The sequence below is a fragment of the Aplidium turbinatum genome, chromosome 2 (genome assembly GCF_918807975.1).
Source record: "Aplidium turbinatum chromosome 2, kaAplTurb1.1, whole genome shotgun sequence".
NCBI lineage: Eukaryota > Metazoa > Chordata > Ascidiacea > Aplousobranchia > Polyclinidae > Aplidium > Aplidium turbinatum.
In genome coordinates, this window is record NC_137473.1 from 42,484,492 (window position 1) to 42,508,311 (window position 23,820).

Consider the following 23,820-nt stretch of genomic DNA (forward strand, 5'->3'; position numbering starts at 1 on the left):
CACATCTTTTTCGTATCAATTAATAATTAGTATGAACGACATACTCCAGAGACTAGACAAAAAACTTAAGAATGAAGACTTTTTTTCACTTCTGCAAAACGTCGATGTTGGTACTGAAGAAGAAGAATGCTCGTATAATGAAGATGAAACGGGACAAGACGAGGAGGAAAGCAACATCTTTGACGTTTTTGATAGCTTCAATTTATGTTTCGCTTATTTTGTTTAATTCCAGTTAAAGAATATAGAAGAATACAGGGGCTCCGGACACTTCCTGAGAATGGGGGGGGTAATTTTGGCAGGACCGGGAATGATGTTTTGACATCGAAAAGGGGCTTATTGGATTATTTCATCATATATACTTCTGGGAGGTCGCCCCCAGACCCCCTTTGCATTACAGAAAGCTTCAGTTTCTTATACGTACAGCGTCATAGGCGACATGTATCGCGCCGAAGGCGCAAAATTTTTGCTTTTCACCACGATTTAAAATCAAAAAATTATTTCAACTAATCTAAAATCGCGAGCAAAAGCTTTTTAACTTTTGCCACATTTTTTGAAGTTTTGAGACAATTTTGTCTGGAAGAGGGAACGTACACAAAAATCCCTCTCAGTATTCTTCCTTGACTCAAGTCTCCAAATTTTGCACATAAAAGGTTAGATTTAAAAGGTCAAAAGCGTTGAGGTCAAAGCTAGGCCTACATTCAACTCAGAAAAAATAAAATTAAAGCTAAAATGCATTAACTTTTACAACAACTGAAAATAGAGAGACATCTTGATCGATATTACAGGAAGGCCTACCATCTGCGCCGTGTAAGAAATAACAGTAAACAAAAAATGGAATTTTACAAATTAAAATATTATTTAAAAATAAATAGGAATTTTACTTGACTAAGCAAATAGCTGTCCCTTGCCTCAGCTATACCCAGGGGCGCCGGAACGATTTTTGACTGGGGGGGCAAGATTACGAAAAAAGGGCACTTTTGTTTACTAAAAGGCCAAGATAAAATATAGCGATAATGATAATCCGGTATACAAAGAAGGGCGCCATGCTATGTTATAATGATGTAACCTACTGTCAAGCCTTAAAGCAGCCTGCGGCCATGGCCGCTAAGTAGTGCTTGAATAAACCGCCGGTGCTACCTCCTCAATCGGCCAAGCTTGGCCGCCGGTCTCTTCTAGCCAATTATTTAATTTCGCAATAGAATGATCGTGGATTAACTGAAGAGTGATGCAAAATTAGGTCAGCGCGTCATAATCGCCACTGTTGCATTGTGCGGGGAATACTTGTTATTGATGGAATATATCCAGCTGCGATCGCCAGCGCTGTAAGTCTTGTTTGTAATTCCGGACGTTTATTTTAACAAAGTCTTAATCCGAAGTGCTAATTTACATCGGCTGGCAATATTGTCGTTTTTATGTCGATTCGATGTTGTCGGACATTGAACCGTTGTTAAAAAGGAGAACTAAGTTAGTTGACATCAATGGGGAAAACATTTTTTGATCATATTTTGCAAAAATTATGCTTCTTTTAGTATTGTCTTTTAGTAATGTATGTAACATCATTGAAATAGCTAAAACCTCAATTGCTAAGGCAACAGGGATCAGATGTCAGTAGATGTAACATAAAAAATATTTCGCACTTGCTAGTGCATCGTCAGTTCTGATAAAGGGCAGTTTAAGCAAAGTTTAAGCCTACAAGTAATGTTTTAATCATTGAAATACTTATTTTATTACCTTGCAGTCATCGTCAACACAATCATGTCGAACGTTGTTTTTCGTTGCTAAAAAGAATTCTAGGGGAGTGGCGAACTTCTATAAAATCAGCCACATTGGAGACACTCGTGCGAGTGTCGTTTAAATAGTAGGCTACTGGATTACAATCCCGATAAAGCAGTTATTGCGTGGTGGTTTGGTTTGGTTTTTGAATCTTTATCCTCGGACTGACAAAGCCTTGATAGGTTATTCCTGGTACTTGTTCGCATACTTGTAGAGGCTCTTGACGCAGGGCCGGTTACCGAGATCGGCAGAGTGAAGTTTTTCCGATTGTTGAAGTGTTGTTGCCGAGAAATTATTCCATTCACTAGGTGCCGCTGAATGGAGAGCAGTCCTGAAATGCGTTGCTCAAGCGCACACCCCGAGAGTCGAACCAGCGCCGCGTGATCTTGAGCCCGACGCGTAACCACTGAGCTAACGGGGCGGACGATTGCAACGATTCTATTGTAGGACGTCGCCCAGGCCCAGACTTCAACAACGCTAAGTGATCATTTTAGCATTGTTGCAAGTTTAATTCTATTTACTTGTGTTATCGTTATTTTTATTTTGTATTTTGGCCTCCTTGCACGCAGATTTGGCCGCCGAGAAGGAGCTCCCGGTTGGCCACGATAGCTGCCGAAAAAAAAAACGAGTTTTAAGGCCTGTAGGCTACTGTGTTGCAAAATTTTATGCCGTAAATATTATTTTGAGGCAAAAATGAAAGATTTTAATTAAGCTAAAAGCGAATAACAGAAATTGTTACATTGCAAAATGTGCAGTAGCTTACATAACTTTAAAAGGGCACCATTGCCCCCCCTGCCCCCCCGCTTCCGGCGCCCCTGGCTATACCTTGCAATCAATTTTAAAAGCCACCCATCGCCTCTCTATCAGCAAAATCGCATGGCATGGCAAAACCATTAAGCCAAGCTGGTTCAAACAAAGGCGAAGAGAAGCTATCTCCGCGAAAAAAGCCGCCGAGTTACAACGATTCAACGCCGAAAGACATTGAAACAGTGCAACTGTAGTAGATTTCGTTTGTAAGTGGTAAAAAAGCGAAATTAAGCAGTTTGTTGCAGTGAGAACTTATGACGTCACACATAGCGCATTGTGATGCGTATATATTTTGACAGGATAGTTTGGCGTTGTCTTGCGAGTCGGAGTTTCCAAGCAAAAAACTCAAAAGTTGTGCAACAAAATAAAAAAATGAAAATAAAACACAGAAGTAAAAAAATATTAAAAATTTAATTTTTATCTCTACATTAGTGGGGGGGGAGGGGGAGGTAATTTTGCATTAGTTACCCCCACTCCAATTGGTGGGGGGTAATCACCCCCGCGGCCCCCCTCTAACGGAGCCCATGGAAGAATAAGTCCAACAGTGACGAATAATTTCAAATTTGCCTGAAATTCATGGATTTATCCTTTTGCTTAATCGGTAATAACTCTTTTTCTGTACATTTTTAGGGTTCTGGTCAATAGAAAAAGTTGTTCCCCTTGAAAAAAGCTAAAAAATGATGTAGTAATATGTCCTATTTTGAAAAACTTGAAATTTTCATATGTTGGACTCAAAAGGGATTGTGACGTCATTTGGAAAAAGGGCCCAAAAAGTGGTTTCCCATCATCCGATTGATGGGGACTTTTTTCTGAGCCATTTGCATAATATGGGGAAGGTCTGAGCAAAGTATCAGCTTGATAAAAAAAATTTCCCACAAACACCACTTTTTGAGGTCCCACGACTGCACTATAAGACAATTCAATAGCAACATACAAATTTTTCTGAAACTTTGCGAGACTGTAAAAATCCCAGTTGTTTAAGCGCCGACTTGGTTCACGAAGAAACCGCAAGATGAAGCTGACGTGCTGGTTCGGCTCTCGGGGTGTAAGCGTAAGGGACACATTTAAGGACTGCTCCCTATTCAGCGGTACCTAGTGGATGGAATAATTCACAGACAACAACATTATAACAATCGGAAACTTCACTCTATCTCGGTATACTGGCCTGCATCAGTGATTCAAAGCCCCTGCAAGTATGCAATACTGCTAGGATTAGGCTCTCCAAGAAGATGTCTCAATCCAAGGATAAAGAGTCAACTAATCAAATAAAATTAATTAAAACGAATACTTGATTGGAATGTAGTTTGCTACAGTTGTGCATGTGTTTTCGAGGTTTGTGCATTATGCTTACGTAACGAAGTTTTGTGATGTCGAAACCAATCTAAAGATATAACTTACATTCACATACGAAGAGTTAATGAGAATTTTTCTTGATAGGCCAACCAGTATTTTTCAAGTACTGTTTGAGGTAAGTAGGCTACCGGTTTTACGGATATCGGACTATTACTAAAAATCTTAATTTATTTTACACCAGTTGGGTCAACAATAGCGTCAATAAAAAGTCTCCATAACAGACGATTTTCAGCCAACTGTTGCAGTATATCCCGGTTGTGCTCTGTAAGGGATCGAACCTTTCGCATGAATTATTTTTCTTATTATTCATGGATTAATACAGCATCGATACAGCGAATGTCAACTCAGGTACATATTGCAATTAATGTAAAATATCGCTTTTCTAAAAACTGCTTCAGAAATCATATCATTTACAGAATTTATGGTAAAGTTAGTTAGGAGTTTGACTGTCAGGAGTCATCATGTTTTCTCCGATTTTCTTATTGTTAAAGAATAAAGCAAACCGATACGGACGTCACTGTTGTTTATTTCAACGCATGAACAACATTTAAATACGTTGAATTGTTGTGGAGCTGCACTGTTCCTCCTCTGCTGTATAGATGTTGAGTTTATTTGGGTCTGTTTGCACCTGTCAACTGGTCCATCCACACATTGCAACAAAACAACGCTTTGTAGCACAACGACGCTAAGCCTAACTGTGTCACCAAGTGGTATGTGCGGCTTTCCAGAAGCGAGTACCAAGCTTCGGCGCAACACTGGACCAAACAGCCAAAAATCTAAACCAAGATGTTAACTTAAGATGCATTATTGTAGTAACTGGCACTGCTTTTGTTCAGTCATTGTTGAATGATTCTATAATTCTTTATGATGCACTTGTTCTATAATAATGATCGTTTAAATCTGACTGTAGGCTATTGCGGCTAAGAACTATCAAGCAGCCAAACAACGACGTTATAAATCCCAGCGTTGGTATTTGGCTCAAACCAAACATTTGTTGGCAAGGTGACAAGTACCTGAAATTAGCTATTTTCATTATTATCTGAAAAGAATGTGTCTTCTTGTAAACAATTAGCTGGCCAAGTTGTTTCTGGAGACTGCACGAAATACAGCCAATTGTATTGAGACAAAGTATGGTAATGGAAGAGAGGTTGCAAAAAAAAACATTTGTTACAATGTCAGTAAGCCTAGGTGTCAACCTTTATACGCCTTCGCTGAAACAGCGATTGCTTGTATGCTATAATGCTATATGTCTGTTTTTCTTAGGTTTTTTAAAGAATTTAAAAATATCCAAAAACGACTTTAAGAATATTGATTGCGGTATATTTACTGGAGATCCGCAGAGCAATTGTTGCCTAACTTTGATCGATATTTTGAAGGAGCAGTGACATCGTGTTAAAAATTATTCCTGCGATGATGACTCCACAACACTGGTAAGACAGTACATTTACAGTAGGCTACAACATGTTTCAAAGGAATAAAAATATGCAAACCACATAGAATGAGATGATTTGTTAAATGAAGTAGACCTAAAAGTTAATTGTTGCAAAAAATATCTGCTTTGGTCAAAATCAATTTATGCTGAATCAGAGCATTTTCTTAACTTAGTCGTGTTGTCTGATTTGCTCACTTACAAAAGCATTCGTCTTTTTGAAAAAAATCTTCCGTTTTATTAATCTAAATTCTAAAACAACAATAACAAACAGAATTTATAGCTGCATAGTTACAGTATTAGAATAAAATAGCCAAATCAAAGCCATGACAGTCCAGTAAGCAAATTAAATATTTACCGCAATGTCCAACATGACATTGAAAACCAATTTGATGAAGTTGCTGGCATCTTCTTCTTGGCCAGCCATCCTCACGTATAGCTACCACGCAACTTTTTGACGCCTTTATTCCTTTGATACAAAAATTAAAAATGCTTTTTATTTTACATTAAAAGTTTTATGTGATGTCACAAATTTTACTTGAAAAATCACAGTAGTCTATCATTTAATTATGACGTCATTGACGTGTTCATCATTGGCTTTGTTTGTTTCTTTGATGGGAAAAGCAATAGACTATCTTTAAACTCAAATTAGAAAGTATCACACCAAATCAAAAAAATCAATTTATTTATATATAATAAACATGAACAAATAAATAAATTGAACAAATAAAATAATTGAACTGAACAAATAAATAAATTATTTTTTCTGATTTAGTGTGATATTGTTTACTTTATTTTAAATGTTTTGTCATACTGCGCATCCTATTGGACTTGGAGCATCAGTTAAATTGTTGAAAAGTCCAAATTAGTTGAAAGTCCAAAAACCAACCTTTCATACGAAAGCAGATCACAGGAATCATAAGAAAGTTACATGAAAAGTCTAGTAACGAAGTTTTGTTTTGTTACTTTAACTCGTTTGATTCTTTTCACTATGAAATGCTTTATGTTAGATGAGCAAACTCAAACTTAACCTCTCGGTAGCAGTCAAATACCGTAATCTCAATTAAAAAAAGATTTGTATCATCAAAATAGTTGACACCAGCGGATCAAAAAAATATTGGAGCCAGCATAATTCGTACGAAAGAGAAATTCTAAGAGAATAAACAGTGTACAAGTTGAGTGAGAAGAACAACAATTTTAATGAGGGCTCTGGTGCTGCGTAATTTTAGGTATAGGACATGTTTTTTGCACACTCTGTGTTTGACCTTATTTGTAAAATTAAAACTAGACTTCTGTACAAGTTGGAGTTGATATAAAAGTTTAGTTGTAATTTGAAGTCGAGTAAAGCCATATTTTTTGATGACGAAGGATTTAAATATTTTTGACAAAGTTTTACATTTTTACAGATATTAATATAAATTTTGATTTTTCTGTCTGGGTAGTGGTCCCACACTCAGTTACTAGGCATCGATATATGAGAAGATAAGGTTCTCAGTTTGAATATCACACATTTGAATTTGTAAAGTTCGTATTTCCACATTTGTCATCAAAGTGCAGAAGGTGACCAAGTGCTCCTGCTGGACCTGCTACAAGTAATTGTTATCCAACAACTTTGTAAATACTCGAAAGATGTCGCTATAAAGATAATTCGAACGAGGACAAGATTTAACCATCATTCATCGACATTTTTGCTGCAACGACAAAGTCATTCTTTGTCCATGCAAATCAATGTACATGCCTCAGGCCCCACCACCCATTCACTTCATAACGATTCGTGTTGGCTCTTGAGCAATCTGAAGCTAGTCACAAGAGATTGAGTGAACACAGATTTTTACTTCCGTGCATGAACACGTCTGTGGCTATTAATAACATGAGGTCGTAGTGCCAGTGCGAGAGGTGGCACAACGTGTTGTTTGTCTTTGACCATCTCGGTTACGGAGATGGGAGGAAGTAAGCGCTGGAAGGTTTACCACAACAAATATTTAAAAACTGTCTAATATTTTGCTGATAAAGATGTAAATTCTCATATGGAAGATTAGTTCTACTGCATAGGCTAAACTATGTTTTCGACCGCAACACTTAAAAGATAAATCACCCCGCAATCATGGCTTTGCATCAATTTGAATGTTTTACTAACGTCTGGCGTTTCAGTTCCATAAACCTAGATGTTGATCTTTTTCGTTACTTTTGAATGCTCAGCTAAATTGCATTTCTAATTTTATGAGAATCATATATTGGCTAAAAGAATTAGAACTTTAAAAAATGATGGTTGCTCCCAGGTGGGGTAATAAAAAGTTTTAAACTATTTGCAAAACCTTTAATGTTGTTTATAACCTGCCTTGTGCCTTGCTTTTTATAGGCATTTAGACAAAGGACTTTATTCCTGCTGTTCTACAAATCGGATCCTGACAACTGAAGAGCGCACGGAATACAGAAATGTTATTGGTTTGGTAGTAGGTTGTTCAAACATACACAATGCAAAAGCCTTTTCAAAACATATGGTTAGTTTTGAAACGAAAATTTTCGTCTTTAATTTTATTTCTTTCACCGTCCAAGAAATCTTGTTTTGGCATGGATTCGTAACCATAAAGCGTGAAAAAAGATTCTCAAAGCTAAAAAGCTTTGCAAAATTCAACGCATGACCTCGCTTGTGTTTGTTTACGGTTTCCTAATAGAGTAATTTGAAGAAGCAGTCACGAAAACTTTGTCTATGAAGCTTGTAATTTTACAAGTTACCAAACCTGGGAGATTTTGTTTATGTTAAGTATTTGCGGTCGAAGCAAAGATATAGCAAAATTTTTTTGAAACTACAAAAAAAATTTCAAACCACAAAAAAAATTTGCTTCGCTTCGCACAAATAAATCTTATTTCGAACACTCTCATTTTCTAACAGTTCTGATCAAAATTTCGGCGGTTTCATGCAGCGTATAGCGTATGCAAAAATACCAAAAAGGACACTTTTTCTTCAGATGTCAAATTTGCCTACTCTCTTTACGGTTTCTTGTTATTTGTATACAAGTTCACTTTCTTGTGTGACGCAAACTTGATATGCATCGGTATGTCATTGTTATTTAACGAGAACTTGAGAGCACCTTAACACGTTTTACCAACAAAAGTGCAATGAAAGAACACATTTTCTCATGTGTAGCGTGTACCGACAACCTTTCGATCAACCAATTTAAAGTTATCTCTAGAGGCAGATTACAATATCAGACAAAAATCATAAAAGCTATGAACATCAAACGCAATAATATATCTCTAAACAAGCAATTGTAGCCTACTCGTCATTTCGGCATTTGCCTATTCTCGTCATTTCTTTTGTGCGTTTTCTAATTATAAGAACACAACGATGTATGGAAAACATTTAAAAAACAAAATTTACTCGTTAATTTACGTATTTTTCTCCAGTGAAAAAAATATGTGGAAACTATTGATGTTGCCAAGTTTTATATGTTTGTGGTGCAACAATACAACAACTCTCTACTAAAGATCTGACTCCTTTAAATGTACGCAAACGCATGTAGTAGCCTACATACCGAACGCTGCACATGGGCTACAACTTCTATGGAAAAAAAGGGATATTGCTTTATCTTCTTCATCATCATGCATTTGTTTTAAATTGTATTTTTGGCGGAATCGTTGGTTTGACTTTGAAAAGTATGGCTAGATAGGCTTCTAGAACAACTGAATCATGATAATGTCATTTGCTACTGCTTAACTTCAAATTTTGGATTCCTTGAATGATCATCTCATTGTTATAAACTTTCTGCTTTTGCTTAAAAGGTAGAAAGGTGCTTCCTTCATTCTGAAAGCCGTGTTTGTTTCATTAATATTTGCTCAAAGAGTAATTGACCTATACTAGCGTATTGGGGGCCTATGACTGTTAAAGCATCAATATTTTTCATCAACTGGACTGCTTAGAAATAATTTCAACATTTGTTTATTGCATTGTGAAAGTCATTGTCTTGGAAGGTCTCTGACCTGACCATCTGGTTTCTTTGTGAGAATATTTCGTTTGTTCGCTCCGGGGAATGTCGTGACAGACCGCGACAATCCCCTACTACAGCGCGAAGTCAACGTGACGTCATCTAACCTTCTACTAGCACCTTTTTTAATTTGTAACTTTTAGCCAGTGTGTTCCCAGCAGTTTTGCTCGAGGCAACGTCGAAAAAATCAAAATTTATCCGCTAAAATTCTTTAGATTTTATTGCATTGTTGTTGTCAGACCCAACAAGCTGCTCCAGCTCACGAGAACTAATTATGTTGCCTACTTGTGCCATTCGTTCCGATGGGTGTTAGTCACGCTTTGTTGGTGATGTAACAATTTAGTAGAGAATATTATTTCTTTATCACGCTGGAATTACATTCAGACGAACTTAGCGTACTAAGCGATTGGAGGCAAATCAACGATGCAACTAAATCGGTTTCTAAAATATTAAGCTTTGGGAATGAAAAGAGGGGTAAAATAAATGGTTCATCGGCAAAAACCGGCAAATGATAAAGAAGAAGAAATAAGCTACTATAAACACGAAATGTACAAAGTGAATACGCTGCATGAAACTCTACAATCTATTAGCAGTTGAAAAGGTTGTTTAGAAAGTAAAGCTGTCAGAAGAAGAAAAAAGACTAGATTCTGCAAAAGCGTAAATAAAAGAGAAAAAGTGCAAAAGAAATAGGTGGTGCTAAAATCAACCAGAAGGTTTTCAGTCTAAATTGAATAAATAAACTTCTTGTTTGGAAAGTTGCATTGTCAGATCATCACAATTAACACAAATCTTTGTGCAGGTTCAGCACCCCTAGTATTTTATCTGTTTCTAGAATGAATGAGAGGATTTTAATTTTTTCGCTCGCCATTTTATTGGTGATGTCATTGGAAATTCACTCAGCCATTAGTGGAAACTGGTGCCCTAAAGTTCGGAGAACTTTCGCCTTGAGACTAGTCGGTCCAGTCGACATTGTGCCTGCTCGACCAAGAAAAGGTTAGAAGAATCTAGTATAACGTAACTTGAAAAATTTTGTTTCTTCGGTATGGTCATAAATTCATCTATCGTGTACAGACCAACCAACGGTTAGGTCTTTGCAACGCATAATTTACTCCATAAAAGGCCTAACAAATTTGTAATTTTTGCCAGTAGGCTATGCCAACAACTTTGTGATCATGACGTTTATGAATGAGATTGCGAATGAAAAATATTATTCATTTTTGGCGCAATGGCGCACTATAGCTTTTTCAAATAATTTTACGTTTTGACTAAAAGATTGATATTAGTTTGCCACCAAATTAAACGGCTCATCAAATCAGTGTTGAAACTGAAACTATTTGTATAATTTTTTCTAAATTTTGGTTTTTTAATGACTAAGGGTTATGTACAAAACGTGTTTTAAAACCATTAGTGAACGCGGTTTGCTTTTTTTTCTTGCCACAGTGTATAACGGTTTCGGTATCGATTGCCATGACGAAACCGATTCAAAATGACGTCATGCTGATTAGCGCTGTTCAAGCTCGGTTCCTGAAACAAAGAACAGCTTCATATAAAGAAAAACAGTAATTTTTATGCGAGATTTGAATTGGTCATTGTCAAAATTACGAACATAGAAGTAGCAGTTACGCAAATTCAACCCATGCCCTAAAATTGTTTGGGCCCACCATGGTTGGTTCTTGTATTTTGATCCTTGTGAAACTAAGGATCAATTTGAAATACATTTACCACGTAGACATTTTAACTTGTGGAAGAGTCAAATCATAGGTCCAATAGGCCATATTATTGCCAAATAAATACTTTTACTGTTGCCATATTCCTATAAATTTTATTTGAGATAGGCGATAAAAAATTAATGTAAACAGCATCGTAGGCTTCTCGTAAAAACACTTTCGTTGTTCAAAACTAAACTATCAATTTTAAAATTTAAGTCATTATGCAACTCAACTTAACGATTACGTGGAGTGGTCCATAATACAATTCTTATGATACAATTTGTTTGGTTAATGAAGCTTGAAAACAGAAAGTATTGTAATTGAAAAATAAACACGTGAGTTGGAGGAGCAAAAGATGAAACAAATGTTGACCTGTAGCCGTCCCAGACAGCAAAATCTGTCATTTTTAAACTTTCTTGTTTTAGATTTTTATGTCCTTTTTACGTCGGCAGACTTGAATCAATGAAAAATAACAGATCTTGCTGTCTAGGATTGTTTTCGCCATCACATTGTTGACATCGGAAAGCGAAATGAAATATGTCACTAACAACTGATTGAACAGTCACAAACTTTGGCAATTCTAATTACCGAAATTTTCTGAACTTGCCAAATCTTCTCGTCTCTGTGGAGTGGTACTGCTCCTTGAATTGAAATGCCGTGGTTGGCAGGAGAGTTTAATTTCGAATAAATCCTATCGCAACGCAATTTTAGATAAATTTTTATGCACTGCAACAAAATGGCCAAAAGACTGCTGATGTAATACATAAGCGAGAACAAATTGGTTCATTTTGTTTCAAAATTCATCAATTTTTAAGAATTCGCTCTTTATTCTACATCGTCACAGCGCAGTGATGAAACTGGAAGGGCAGAGAAAACCTAAGCTAAAACATACCTCTAGGCTTTTTTTAATGAATACGTTGCAAAGCAATCTGGAGGGTTCAATTTTACTCTTTAAATTGCCAGAGAATGTACAGCAAACTTCTCATGCTGTCCTGTCAGATGCGCTTTCGCACAAAATCAGATAATATTTTCTCAAATCAATTCTGTAACGCTCTTCAAATAAACAAATACTGAAAACAGAATTAGCCTATTCAAAGTTATTACCAAGCTTGCAGATCCATTTTCTTGTAGATAATGTTAGTAGGAAAAAGGATAATGCCTATGCACCCAACCGCAAGGCGTGAGAAAAGCGCCGTACGGATTGGTGCCAGGCATGTGATTGGTGCGTAGGCTTTATCTTTTTTATTTCAATGACCAATAATTTCTGCGTACTGTCGATGATTCCTGGTTGGGCTTATGGTTGTTGTACAATTTTATGATATACGAATTTTGCCACTTTTTTATTTGATTTTGCATTTGGTTGTAGGACTTAGTCATAAATTTTTGTTTTGATTATTTGAATTGTTTGCTTTCAGATTATCGAAATCGATTATTTAGCTGTGTAAGATTGAACGTATTGATTTTAATACACTAAATGTACTCGTGGCCAAGTTTAGACCTTACTGAAACCGTAACTAGCCAATGTGTTTCGCGATTCACACTTTGAGAAGCCATGATCTAAAATGATGTAAAATAAATGCAAATTTGAAAGGAATATACAGACACTTTACAAATCGTAAAAACTTTAGATGTTTTGACACGACAATTCTACATAAACACTATAAAATCATAACATTATGCCAATACTCCAAAACCTGACACGGGATGGCAGTGAACACCTAAGCGTAGGTTTGTTATGTTATGTTTCAAACTTTTGACTCGCTTGTACGGCTTTGTACGGATTTTTTTCCTAGAAGGTTTGATTGTTTTGTAACTATTTTACGAAAACTTTCGAAGATTTTCGATTTTTATCCAATAAGGCTCTAGTTCGGACACCGCAGTCTCGTGATCGGAAAAAAATGTAATGACTTCAGCATCGGATTATCAATAAATGCTTTGACTATATAGAGATAAATTAAACTTTGATGATGATGAAGATTAATAAACACAAAAATACCAAAAAGAATACCAGAGCGTTGGTGTTAGGTCTTAAATGAATGATATCACTGTGGTACAAAGATGTGACAAGAGTTTCTAGTTTAATGTTTTATAATGTAAGTTAAACTAACAGCAAAATGTGACTTTGGAAACAGAAATATGATGTCGACCGTGAAACAATGAAGACGCTTATTTTAAGAATTACTTAGAATTAATTGCTAATGTTTTTCCCTTGTGAAGTGCGAGGTATTATAATTTGTTCACCCAATGCAGTAATATATAGCCTACTTTCGAATGAAATTCGTTTGAAAAAAAACATTTAACAAATTTTGATTTATCTTCCAGTTGATGATCTTGAAATTTGTCCGAGCACTTTTCCAAGTTGCTGTACAAGAAAAATGGAAGAAAAATACTTGGTGGCCTCTAAGATAGACTTGACTAGCGTTGTAGATGAAAAGCTGTCGGGTTTCAAACTGCGACTCATTAGATTCGTTGAAGATTTTGAAGGTTGGTTGAAAAAAAAAATTAAAGCTAATTTAACAGCAAAACAAAAACGAAAATTGTCACTTAATGACAATCTGACACTTGGCTACCAGATCTTTGTTTCTTGTCTAATAGGAGAAATCCATTTTATGATGGAAAATTGAATATACTTCTGCGCAATTAGCTAGAAAATCAATTTAATTTGGTTTTGTTATTTATGTGATAATTCAGTCATTTCTTTTATTTTTGGCCATCAAAGCAAAAAGTATACTTGCCATGGCATCGCAGGGCTTCAGAAAAAAGTTTAACTTCGGCTCTGTTATGATTAATTTAAATAGCCTAAAATTTTTGTTGTCTGAACTATTCAATAGCACATTGGAACAGTAAAAAGTTTGCTGCTATAAACTTAAGGGCGCAACTGTGAAATTAATCTTATTTTACCAACACACCATGGTAAACAAGTAGACCTAGGTTACTAAGCAAACTTTAAGTAGGTAGCCTAATTGACGATTACTCAATTTCAAGCTCATTTTTATGGCAAAATATTTTTGAGAGTGACGTAAGGTCAAATTCGTGTTGAAGTAAATTTGCATTTAAGTCTGACTTCTTTTTATTGAAGCGCTTACATTCAAATAAGCAAAATTTAAAAATAATTGCTTTGCAATTTTCTTCTTTTGGTTAGCCATTTTAGCTTCACTAGTTTTTGGTATAAACGTTTGAAGTTGTACCGTTATAACAAAAGAAAAGAAAAAAAATGCTACGAACATAGATTCAAGCACCTTTTACTGCGCTTTGTTGTTGCAGCATACCTTCGTTTTCCGAGGTTTTATGTAACCAGTGGATAGGTTCAATTGAATGGTAGAAACAGAAATGTTTGTAATGCTGTTTGAAAAATGTACGTGTTGAAGAAAATAATCTAAAAATTATATTTGTTTATTTTCAGCTCGTTTGACGAGTTCGATAACAATGTCGAGAAAAAACTTTTTCAAACAACTCAGTTCCTTCTTTCACGACGCCAACAATGCGAAGACGCTCAAATTCGCCATCGATTTTTTGTATGATAATGTCATTATAGCCAAAGATGATGCCACATTGATCGAAATAAAAAGTCAATTGAGTCTTTCTATGCCCAAGTAAGACTTTTGACTTAATCGGTTAAGGCGACCTCTAACGGTCGGCAACAAAATCATTGATGTAAATTGCTCGAACGGCTGCACGTCACACCGAGCATAAAATTAACTTTCAATGAAGTAAATAATTATGCTTTTGATGTTTGGATGATATTGTACAATTGATAAAACATTTTCGCTGTTCAGCTTGAAATTTTTTTAAAATATAGATCACGAATCAACACGTGGTGACACTACTTTGTGCAGATTCTTCCATACCTTGTTTGCTTTGACACTTCGGCAACAGTTTTCTTCGAGGCTCACAGAGGAACAAGTTAATTGTGTGGCGTCACAATCACACGTCTTCAATTACTCCAGCATTCATGCCGATCTTTCACAGAAGAGTCTCTATAAGGCTCTCGATCAATTGTCAGCTTTGGTTCGGGTAAGCTTTGGTTCGAGGCAAAAAATAGATTCTTAGGTCTACATCTGATTTTGTTGTTTCTCTATATTTTTGAATGGAAGATGCTTTCGCTCAAGTAAAAGTTTTCTTTCGCCTGTTATGCACTGAAGAAGTAATGCTATGTAGATTGTAGAGTATAGACTTTTATTTATGGATTTTGCTATTTGTTTGATCAACTATTTTTGTTGGGCAAAAAATTGAAATATTTCTAAATTTGAAATAAGTTACTGCAAAACATAATGTTTTTCATGATTAAACGGAAACTTTGTGTATAATCATACTTAGATTCATACAAGCTTATCCTTTTTGTCGACCGTTTATAATTTATGTAAAATTTTCTGATTACAATTCGTTTGATTGTGTTTACTTTCAGGCAATGGAATCGGGGATAAGATCCCTAAATGGAACGGCGAGGTTTGACATAGACAAAGAGTGTCAAAAATCTTTGGTAAGGATGCAGTATTGTCCCCAATGCATTGGAACTACTCAGGCTCTGCCTTGCCCTGCTCTTTGCCGCAGTGTTGCCCACAAGTTAGTAACTTTCTAATGCTGTTTAAAGTCTAGAAATGATAAATTTATCTTAGATAGAACTATAGCTATTTCCTCCACTATTACAATAGAGTACTGGGGCTACATCCTGACTAGGTCTGCGGCAATGGTCTAATACGATAATGGCCGTTACGTAAGTGAAATGTAGCACCAGTTATCACAAACCTCCGTTGCATTTTTCTACGATTTGCCGAAGTTTATTGATGATATAGGATTTTTATTGTTTGAAGTATCCACCATCTCATGTTGATTGTCGTGTAGGTGCCTCAAGAAGCTTTCTTCATTTGACCGCCACTGGCATCGACATGTGGCGACGATGACCGCGACAGTGCGCGACATAGCGGAAGATAGTCCTGAGATTACGTCTGTCTTGGCTGAAATATCTGACCAAGCGGAAAGAATGATACGAATGCTTATACCGAAAAGCGTTACCCAAAGGGTAAGACATATTTACGCTTGTTTGCATTTCTCTTTATTGAAATAACTTTAAAAAAAACAATAAAATTTAACGGCTCTTTGCGTAACAAACAGTTAGCTTCGGCTACTTAATTTCTAAAACCATTGGAAAAAAACTTCGTAACATGCTTTGCTTCTGAGTATGTTCAACGTTTTCAATGTAAAGCGTGATGCTAACATTCAAGCAAAGCCGACCAAAGTTTAAAAAAAATGGCAACATCAGTCATGGAAAGGAGAACTTATAAAAAAGTTGCAGCTCAAACCTGATGTGGCCTTTTCAGATCCAAAAAGCTTGCTCGATTCCACATTCAAGGAGACCGCGGTCGGCCCAAAACAGTCAGTTCCCGTCTGGTAAAATTGAAGGAAATCAGGCACGAAAAAAGGATTACCAGCTCACCGGCTTCCACTCGGCCTCTAAATCCTCCAAAAGTTTTCAAGCTCCAAAACGAAACATTCATTTGGGTCTCATTGGAGGAAGGCATCTCATTATCAAAGCGAAAAGAAAAGAAACACTAAAGCGTGAAACATCAAAATCAAAGCAACAACTAAAGAGGTTTGTGTTAAACAACAGTTCAAAAAAGTCTTCTAAATAAAATGTCAATCGAATCCTATATTTTATGCTCGACAAAACTTGAAACCAAGTCGAACAAATATTTAAATAAGTTAATTACTGTATATTAACCATTAATTAACCAATGCTCAACAGTACTTTGAAAAGAACAATGGAAGGTTTTGTATTTTTGCGATTAATGACTTGATTGACAACACCACATACAAGTCTTATATATTGCTTTCTCTAGAGAGTTAGTGATCTTACGTGCATATAAGCTACGTTGGATAAACTAAAGTAAAAGTGTAATTATTGTAAAACTACGAAGCAAAGATGGCAGAGTCAGTTAGGAATCAAACTTAAACGGCAATCCAAAAATGAAACGCCAGGCTTGACTTTTACAAGTTTTCTTCAAATATTTGTTAAACTGAACAGCGTTGCATCAGGTTGCAAAAACTTTACTGTGATTTTTGAATATTCGCCGTATGCTGAAAAGTCCGGAAAATTTGCGATTTTTTTGCTTATTTATCAATCCGAAACGTAGTTACAGTTTGCTAAATCATTCCATATAGTGCTGTTTGGATGTCTAACTGCTCAGCTGGTGCAAAAAATTATTCCACGTCTGGTTACTCCAGTAATGGACGTGTGGAAAAGTAAACGACAATTTTATTTTGAGAACTTGATAAATTCTTGCCTTTGTTTCTTTACAGATTTTCCGCATTTCTCAATTCTACGTTAAATTTCTTCTTTGAGCTTTCTAACAAGGTATGCGACGACACAGAAGACTTTTCCCTTCCAGTTTCGACGAGTGGGATATGTTGGAATGGAAGTGACGTATCTAGAAGGTAATCTTCAACAAACCTGACCACATCATAAAAGTTAGCCTACACTTCTCAGAATGCCATAGCCTACTTTGTAGCGTATCAACCAACTAAGCCAGCAAGTCCGCTCATTTTTCGTTAATTAAACGTGGAGGCGGATTTGTTGACAGAAAATATAAAGTAAAAGCAAAGCGCGAAGCAATTGTGATGTATCTCGGATGTCATTTTTAAGCTAGGTAGCGACTAATCTACATAGCAATCTTTACTGTCCCATGTCCAAAGAACACTTACCTATCAACTAATGACTCGTCTCGTTGCGAGAAAGTATTAAGCACTCGTGTCTTACTTTGGTTTCTTAGCAACGCTTCATGTTGATGGCTCCAGGTGCGTTTCAGTAGCTCCAGGCACATCTTATCATGATGAATGTGAATTTGAATATTTAAAAGTATACCTTTAATTTTTCAGCCACCACGCCAAGAAAAAGGCAGCGCACTTTGAAAGTCAATACAGCAACAAAGCCGAGAAAGTGAAAACTCATCGTGTGGACAAAAACAGTTTCCATGGTTTGCACATTGGAAAAAAGGTACAATTCTGTGAATGCTCTGTGTTACAATTCTGTGAAGTCACGTTTCCTCCATCTAATCGCAATTTTTTACCATCCACCAACTACCCGAGAGCCTGAAAAACTTCTATTTCTCTACACTGCAATGATTTTATCCTCAAATATTACTCATTGTTTTTGAAGATTATGTACATGAATGCGGGAAAGTGGAGTCATCTCCGAGTTTTCGGGAACTTGCTTCCAATGCCTACCAAATCTACATTGCCCTCCAACGCCCCGTACCGGAAAGTTTTTTCTGCAAAGAGCAGCATTGCAGAATCAAATAGGCAAACTGGTGGTGAGTTTTTAAAATTTTGTTTTATTTCTGTAATTTTCTATCATCTGGGAGGGTGTGTTTCCTAAGAGTAAAAACGAAAATCGCTTGATTTTGTGAAGACATAAACCTTCAAACTCGACTATAGCCCACTAACCGCGGCTTTGTTATTTTGCTTATTTATCCTTCGAGCTGCTGGTACCAATGTGTTCCATTTACTGTGTTACTCAAGCAATGCGTTGTCGAGCGATAAAACAGGTAGAACTGCTGACTAATCCTCCAAAGTTGCCTGCTTGACGTTCATCGTGAGCACTTAGCTGTGTTTTGTCTCAATCATTATATTAATTTCAAAGTAAACACAAATATTCTTTCTTCCCATTTACTTTATAGCCTATACGAATCTTTGCCAACGTGCATAAACTTGGATCGCTTTGGTCAGGTCAACGAAAATTTACAGTGTAGTTGCCGAAACAATTTAAATTTTAATTCTTTTCAGACCACGCAAAACTTTTCACTGGAGCACATTCATCCTCTCGGGGCATTCACAAGGCTTCAGTACCCTTAAGGGTGACTCCTAAGTCATTTGCACGACTTGAAGATACATCTCTACCACTTTTAAAAAACAATGTGAACATACCTTTATATCGGACTAATAAGCTGCGTAAGAAATATCCGCTTCACAATGACGTCACTTTTAGCAAAGGCCATCATACGCGGGTGACGTCACGGTGGATCTTTTTCGGGACTTTGATGGTTTATCTTGCGGTGAAAATAGTGATTTGTTGACAGACGTTTAAGTCTCAATGAATTGTGTGGAGAAGTTTTGTCGAAGTGAACAGAATTGCCAAACGCCGCAAAGAAATCGAGTTCGCGAGGGACAGGTCGAATTCATCGGCAGCGAAGACGACGTGTTAATGACGGAAATGCCTCAAGTCATGGATGGGCTTATAATCAGATTGTCCAACATTCTTCGCTATTGTTGAAGTAATATCTGTGGTCAATGAAAAACCAAGCACGGTTGTGAGTGTGCCACTGATTAACTCATCCCTGAGGGTTGTTAATTTATCCAGTGACGTGGAAATATTTGCTTTCGAAGGGGCGAAGCACAGTAGCTGTCTCAATATTTATGAGTAGCCTAATCTACACCTAAAACTTACACTTTCAAAATTTTTAGATTTTTTAAAAAAGGGCAGCTAATATTAAGGTCAGTTCAACACCCTCTCCCTCAAGTTTCAACGCCAACGGCTACATATTTTTGGAGCTTGATTGTTGAGCGAATATTTCTTCGCTATGATGCATCGATGTGACAAGTCATGTTCTATTTCACCACTTGCTTCTCGTGCCTTGATCATTAGGTTACATGCTGCTGCAAATAAATCTTCAATCAATGTCACTAATAGTTTAATAAACGTTCAGATGAATGAACTGTATGTTTGTGACATATTATGCTGAAGTTGGTCATTGCTTAAAAGCCGTTGCCAGGCTACTATCTGAGGAATTGAGGACAGTGGCGTAGCTAAGGAGGGGGGAGGGGCGGACCGCCCCGGGTGGCACGTCTGGAAGCGGCACTTTCAGACTACGATGTTTGATTTTTATTATAATCTGATAAAAAACGCATTTCATTTTCACATGCTTTTTCTTGAAGGGGCGGCAAAATCTTAATCCGTCCCGGGCGGCTCATTTCCTAGCGACGCCACTGCTAAAGAACATATCTGTGGCTTGAATACTTAAAAAGCAAAGAATTTGTGTAGCCTATGCAAAAATATAAAAATCGCATGCTTATACTCTTACTTCATCGTTTAGTTAATATAATAAATGCCTCTTCTGGTCAACAACATATCTGCGTTAAGGAAGCCTATAGGCTACTTTCTGTTTCGCAATGTAAAAAAAAATCTGAAAAGAATGGTCTGCATATTAAAAGCTGTGATGTAGGCATTGGGCAATTCGATAATAATCATCCTTCAACTTTATACAATCACGTTTACAACTAATTTAGTTCAATGTGTTTTAATGCAGCCTTGGTTACTGATAATACACGCATTAACCAAACAACTTGGGAAGCACAATCAACAGAAGCAAAAAAAAAATGTTTTTGTTTTTTTTACATCGAAGAAAATGCTAAGGGGGAAGGGCTGCTTTTGCAGTCTATTATTAGCTTGCGGTAGCATATGCTTAACTATATTGCCGTTAAATTCTGCAAAAATATTTGTCAGCAAGTCTACTCAAACAAGTCTTCTCTTGTTTGTGTAATGGCATTTAAACTGTCCTTGCGAGTTGCTAGAAATAGCCTACGTTTAAGTAAGAAGTAGGCCTAGATTAGAGCTACCGTACTGTAACTTATGTAGGCTATCTGATATTTTCTTAGGCTACATTAAACCAAATGTGAGGCTATAAGGTATATCGATGTACAGCGGTATAGGCCTACACATGATTTTCTTTGGAATATAAAATATTATTTTTATGATGCTTGTTAAGTTTAGTCGTCCCCACATTACTTCAACATTTGGCATTCCAGTTGTTTTAAGAACCAGGAGATGACTAATTTTTTCAACTAATCCATCTAGGCTACTTGTTTCAACAATCAGGTTTGGTGGCCGTGCCTAATTATATTCGTCAATACAAATAGGCCTACCATAAAGTTAGTTCTTGTACATGCACATCTTATACCATTAGGCCTACGGTTTTGCCACCTTTTTTTGTTGGTTTTGTTGCTGTATTTTATTTCTGCAGCATCGCTTCTTTTGCGTTTTAACAAAGAAAAATAAATTTAATGGAATGTAGCCTGCAGTGGCTGGCGCTATAGGGCCATTAGCTACAATTTTTATAATAAAATTCTATCTACGGTGGGCTAGCCCGCCAATATCTTAGCCTACTATACTATCTAGCGCAGAATGATCATAACAGTTGGACATTACTCATCTAGTTATCCTACCTACATTAATGATAAATTAATTATAAACTTCAAATTTGAAAGAGCATATTAAGATAAATTTTGGATTGACTTTGCATTGAAAACGAATTACGGGTGAGCAAAACTTGGTAACTTTTCAGCCTAACAACCACTACCGTACCTTATTTTGCACCACTTGGTTAATTTGGTTTTGAATGTTTATCCTCGGACTGACAAAGACCCTACTGAAAGTGTCAATTCTAAGTGACAACTTCTTACTTACCACTTGCGCATGGTGAAAGTTGACGTAGGCTACTGGTAGTGTAACTGTAACCGATCTTTGGCAGCAATCAATGATTGATCTCAAACAAATCGGATTGCAAGCTCACTTTTGCAGGTCAGAGGACAAGTAGCGAAGTAGGCCTAGCCCAGTGTTGCAGTCTATGAAACCGCAGAATGTGCTGTCGGTATACCGGAATACAGTATCCAATCCATATATGCCGGGAATTGTGGGAATTTTCAGCGATTGGCAAACATTTTTAAGAGTTATCGGGTCGGACAATATTTTTAGTCCTAACTCCAGGGGCGCCGGAACAGTTTTTGACTGGGGAGGGGGGGCAGGATTATGAAAAAAGGGCACTTTTGTTGATGAAAGGCCAATTTTTTTAAAGTTTTAAAATTAGATATAGGCTAGCAATAATGCTCATCCATCATCGAGTAATGATACAAGTGTCCAGTATATAAAGAACAATGGCACGGGAGGGCATCATGCTACGTTATGATGATGTAGGCCAATTACCTACCGGTACTGTGATACAGAATTTTGTGTCGTGAATATTATTTTGAGGCAGAAATGAAAGATTATAATTAAGCTAAAAGCTAATAGCTGAAATTGTTACATCGCATTGCAAATTTTGTAGTAGCTTACATGATCTTAAAAGGGCACCATTTCTCCCCTGCCCACCCGCTTCCGGCGCCCCTGCCTAACTCTAACTCAGGGGTGACGAACCTTTTTGCGGTCGCGGGCCACTTTGTCAATTACACATGAGTTATCGGGCCACACAACTTTTTAATCGTAACCTACTATGAAATGTTTTAGAATCGACTCAAGATATTATTCATGAAAAGTAACAAACGGCAAATGAAAGTAGCCTACAGTAGAATTCGCCTATAGTGACTTTGGCTATATAGTGACACTTCGCCTATAGTGACACCTGCTACAAAGTCCAGTTTGCAAACCATATGTTTTGCATAGAAATGACTTCGCCTATAACGATTTCGTGTATAAGAACACTTTGCTTACAGTGACACCACATTTCTGTCCCTTGGGCTCAAAAATTTCCGTATAAAGACACTTTAGCGGTGTATTTCCAGTTTAAGTTGGAATCATATTTTGTCCTTATTAGCATTCGCCAGTTCCCAGCCAGCAAATCCATCTTTTTACATTGATTTAACGCAGTAGCGTAGCCAGGAATTTTGAAAGGGGGGGGGGGTTTTGACCACTCAACGGCGAGGGGTCTGGGGGGCCTCCCCCAGAAAATTTTGAAAAATTACTTTGAATTTGGTGCATTCTGAGAGCATTTCCAACAAAAATGTGGGTACGAATATTCCTGTAAAATGGTGCTGTCCGGTAGCATAGCAAAAGGATAAGATCATGTTTTCTTCGGCATTTTTCGGAAAAAAAGCTACGTCTCTGTGTTTTCTTGTTGCTAATTCCTGGCTGAGATGTTTGAATGATTGGTATTGGCAAAACTTGCTCTTTTAATGCATTTTGTTTAAAATTAGGCAATTTTTTTTAGACTGAAAGCATCATTCTCAATATCGTGACGTCACACGCGTGCCAAAGGGGGGGTTGTAACCCCCAAAACCCCCCCCTTGGCTACGCCACTGATTTAACGTATGCAGAGGTTGAACCATAAAGGATTGATTTGCTGACTGGGTTTGAATTAAACCAACATGAGATGCGCATGCGCAGATACTGCACAAGTAGCCTAAAGTTATCAACGACGTCATCATTCGTCTATAGCAGTGGTTCTTAACCTATGGGTAATTACCCACATGTGGGTAATTTGAAGATAGCAGGTGGGTAATCAGCTGAACCAGAATATATAGAATTAGATGTAACAAACAATGTCACAGCTGTAAGTGGTAAAGTTGCTTTATTACTTACACTTTTTTTGATGTTTTGAGTCCCTTCAAAACAACCAAACAAGCACAGTGATATTTTATCATTTTTAAAATTGTTTCGTCATAGTAATTTATTCAAAAGTGAGAAAAACTAACTGGTAAAGGTGATCAGGTACTATGACACTTCCTCAAGTAATTTATTTTCTCATCAGTTTTGTCGCCGGTTTTATGTATTTTATTTTTGTGACATAATAATAAGATTTTTCTTGTATAATAATCAGTTCAGTTACAGTTGTTTTATGAGCAAGCTTGATGGCTGCGTTGCTGTTTGAAGTAGTATAGCTAAGTGTACATTTAGAGTTAGTGTTGAGACGAGCGAGCTATATTCTTTTGAAGATGAAAGCTTGGAAAAATTCTGGGGAAAGCATATCCAAAAATCACTAACATTGTTGACCATGTAGCC

General features: G+C 36.8%; 1 protein-coding gene and 1 long non-coding RNA gene across 2 annotated transcripts; one reads left to right on the forward strand and one right to left on the reverse strand.

Annotated features, from left to right (window-relative positions):
- Positions 1 to 4,442: 4,442 nt before the first annotated feature.
- LOC145765665 (uncharacterized) lies at positions 4,443 to 5,861 on the reverse strand. The gene is made up of 2 exons (XR_014288600.1): positions 5,721 to 5,861; positions 4,443 to 4,709 (listed from the first exon to the last, which is right to left on the reverse strand). It is a non-coding gene; the product is annotated as an uncharacterized LOC145765665 (long non-coding RNA).
- A 4,336-nt stretch (positions 5,862 to 10,197) lies between these two features.
- LOC145765396 (glypican-4-like) lies at positions 10,198 to 19,863 on the forward strand. Its single transcript, XM_082577214.1, has 11 exons — positions 10,198 to 10,341; positions 13,380 to 13,541; positions 14,461 to 14,650; positions 14,894 to 15,071; positions 15,463 to 15,620; positions 15,900 to 16,077; positions 16,376 to 16,647; positions 17,355 to 17,489; positions 17,931 to 18,048; positions 18,211 to 18,364; positions 18,837 to 19,863. Exons 1-11 carry the CDS (start codon positions 10,227 to 10,229, stop codon positions 19,124 to 19,126), a joined length of 1,950 nt encoding a protein of 649 aa, XP_082433340.1. The 5' UTR covers positions 10,198 to 10,226; the 3' UTR covers positions 19,127 to 19,863.
- The last annotated feature ends 3,957 nt before the right edge of the window (positions 19,864 to 23,820 follow it).

Bases quoted from the DNA above. Each gene is read 5' to 3' on its own strand.
- LOC145765396 (XM_082577214.1), top strand. From the start codon at position 10,227: ATGTCATTGGAAATTCACTCAGCCATTAGTGGAAACTGGTGCCCTAAA. The intron at 16,078-16,375 runs GTAAGACATATT...TGGCCTTTTCAG, and splicing joins CGAAAAGCGTTACCCAAAGG to ATCCAAAAAGCTTGCTCGAT. The intron at 18,049-18,210 runs GTACAATTCTGT...TTGTTTTTGAAG, and splicing joins GTTTGCACATTGGAAAAAAG to ATTATGTACATGAATGCGGG.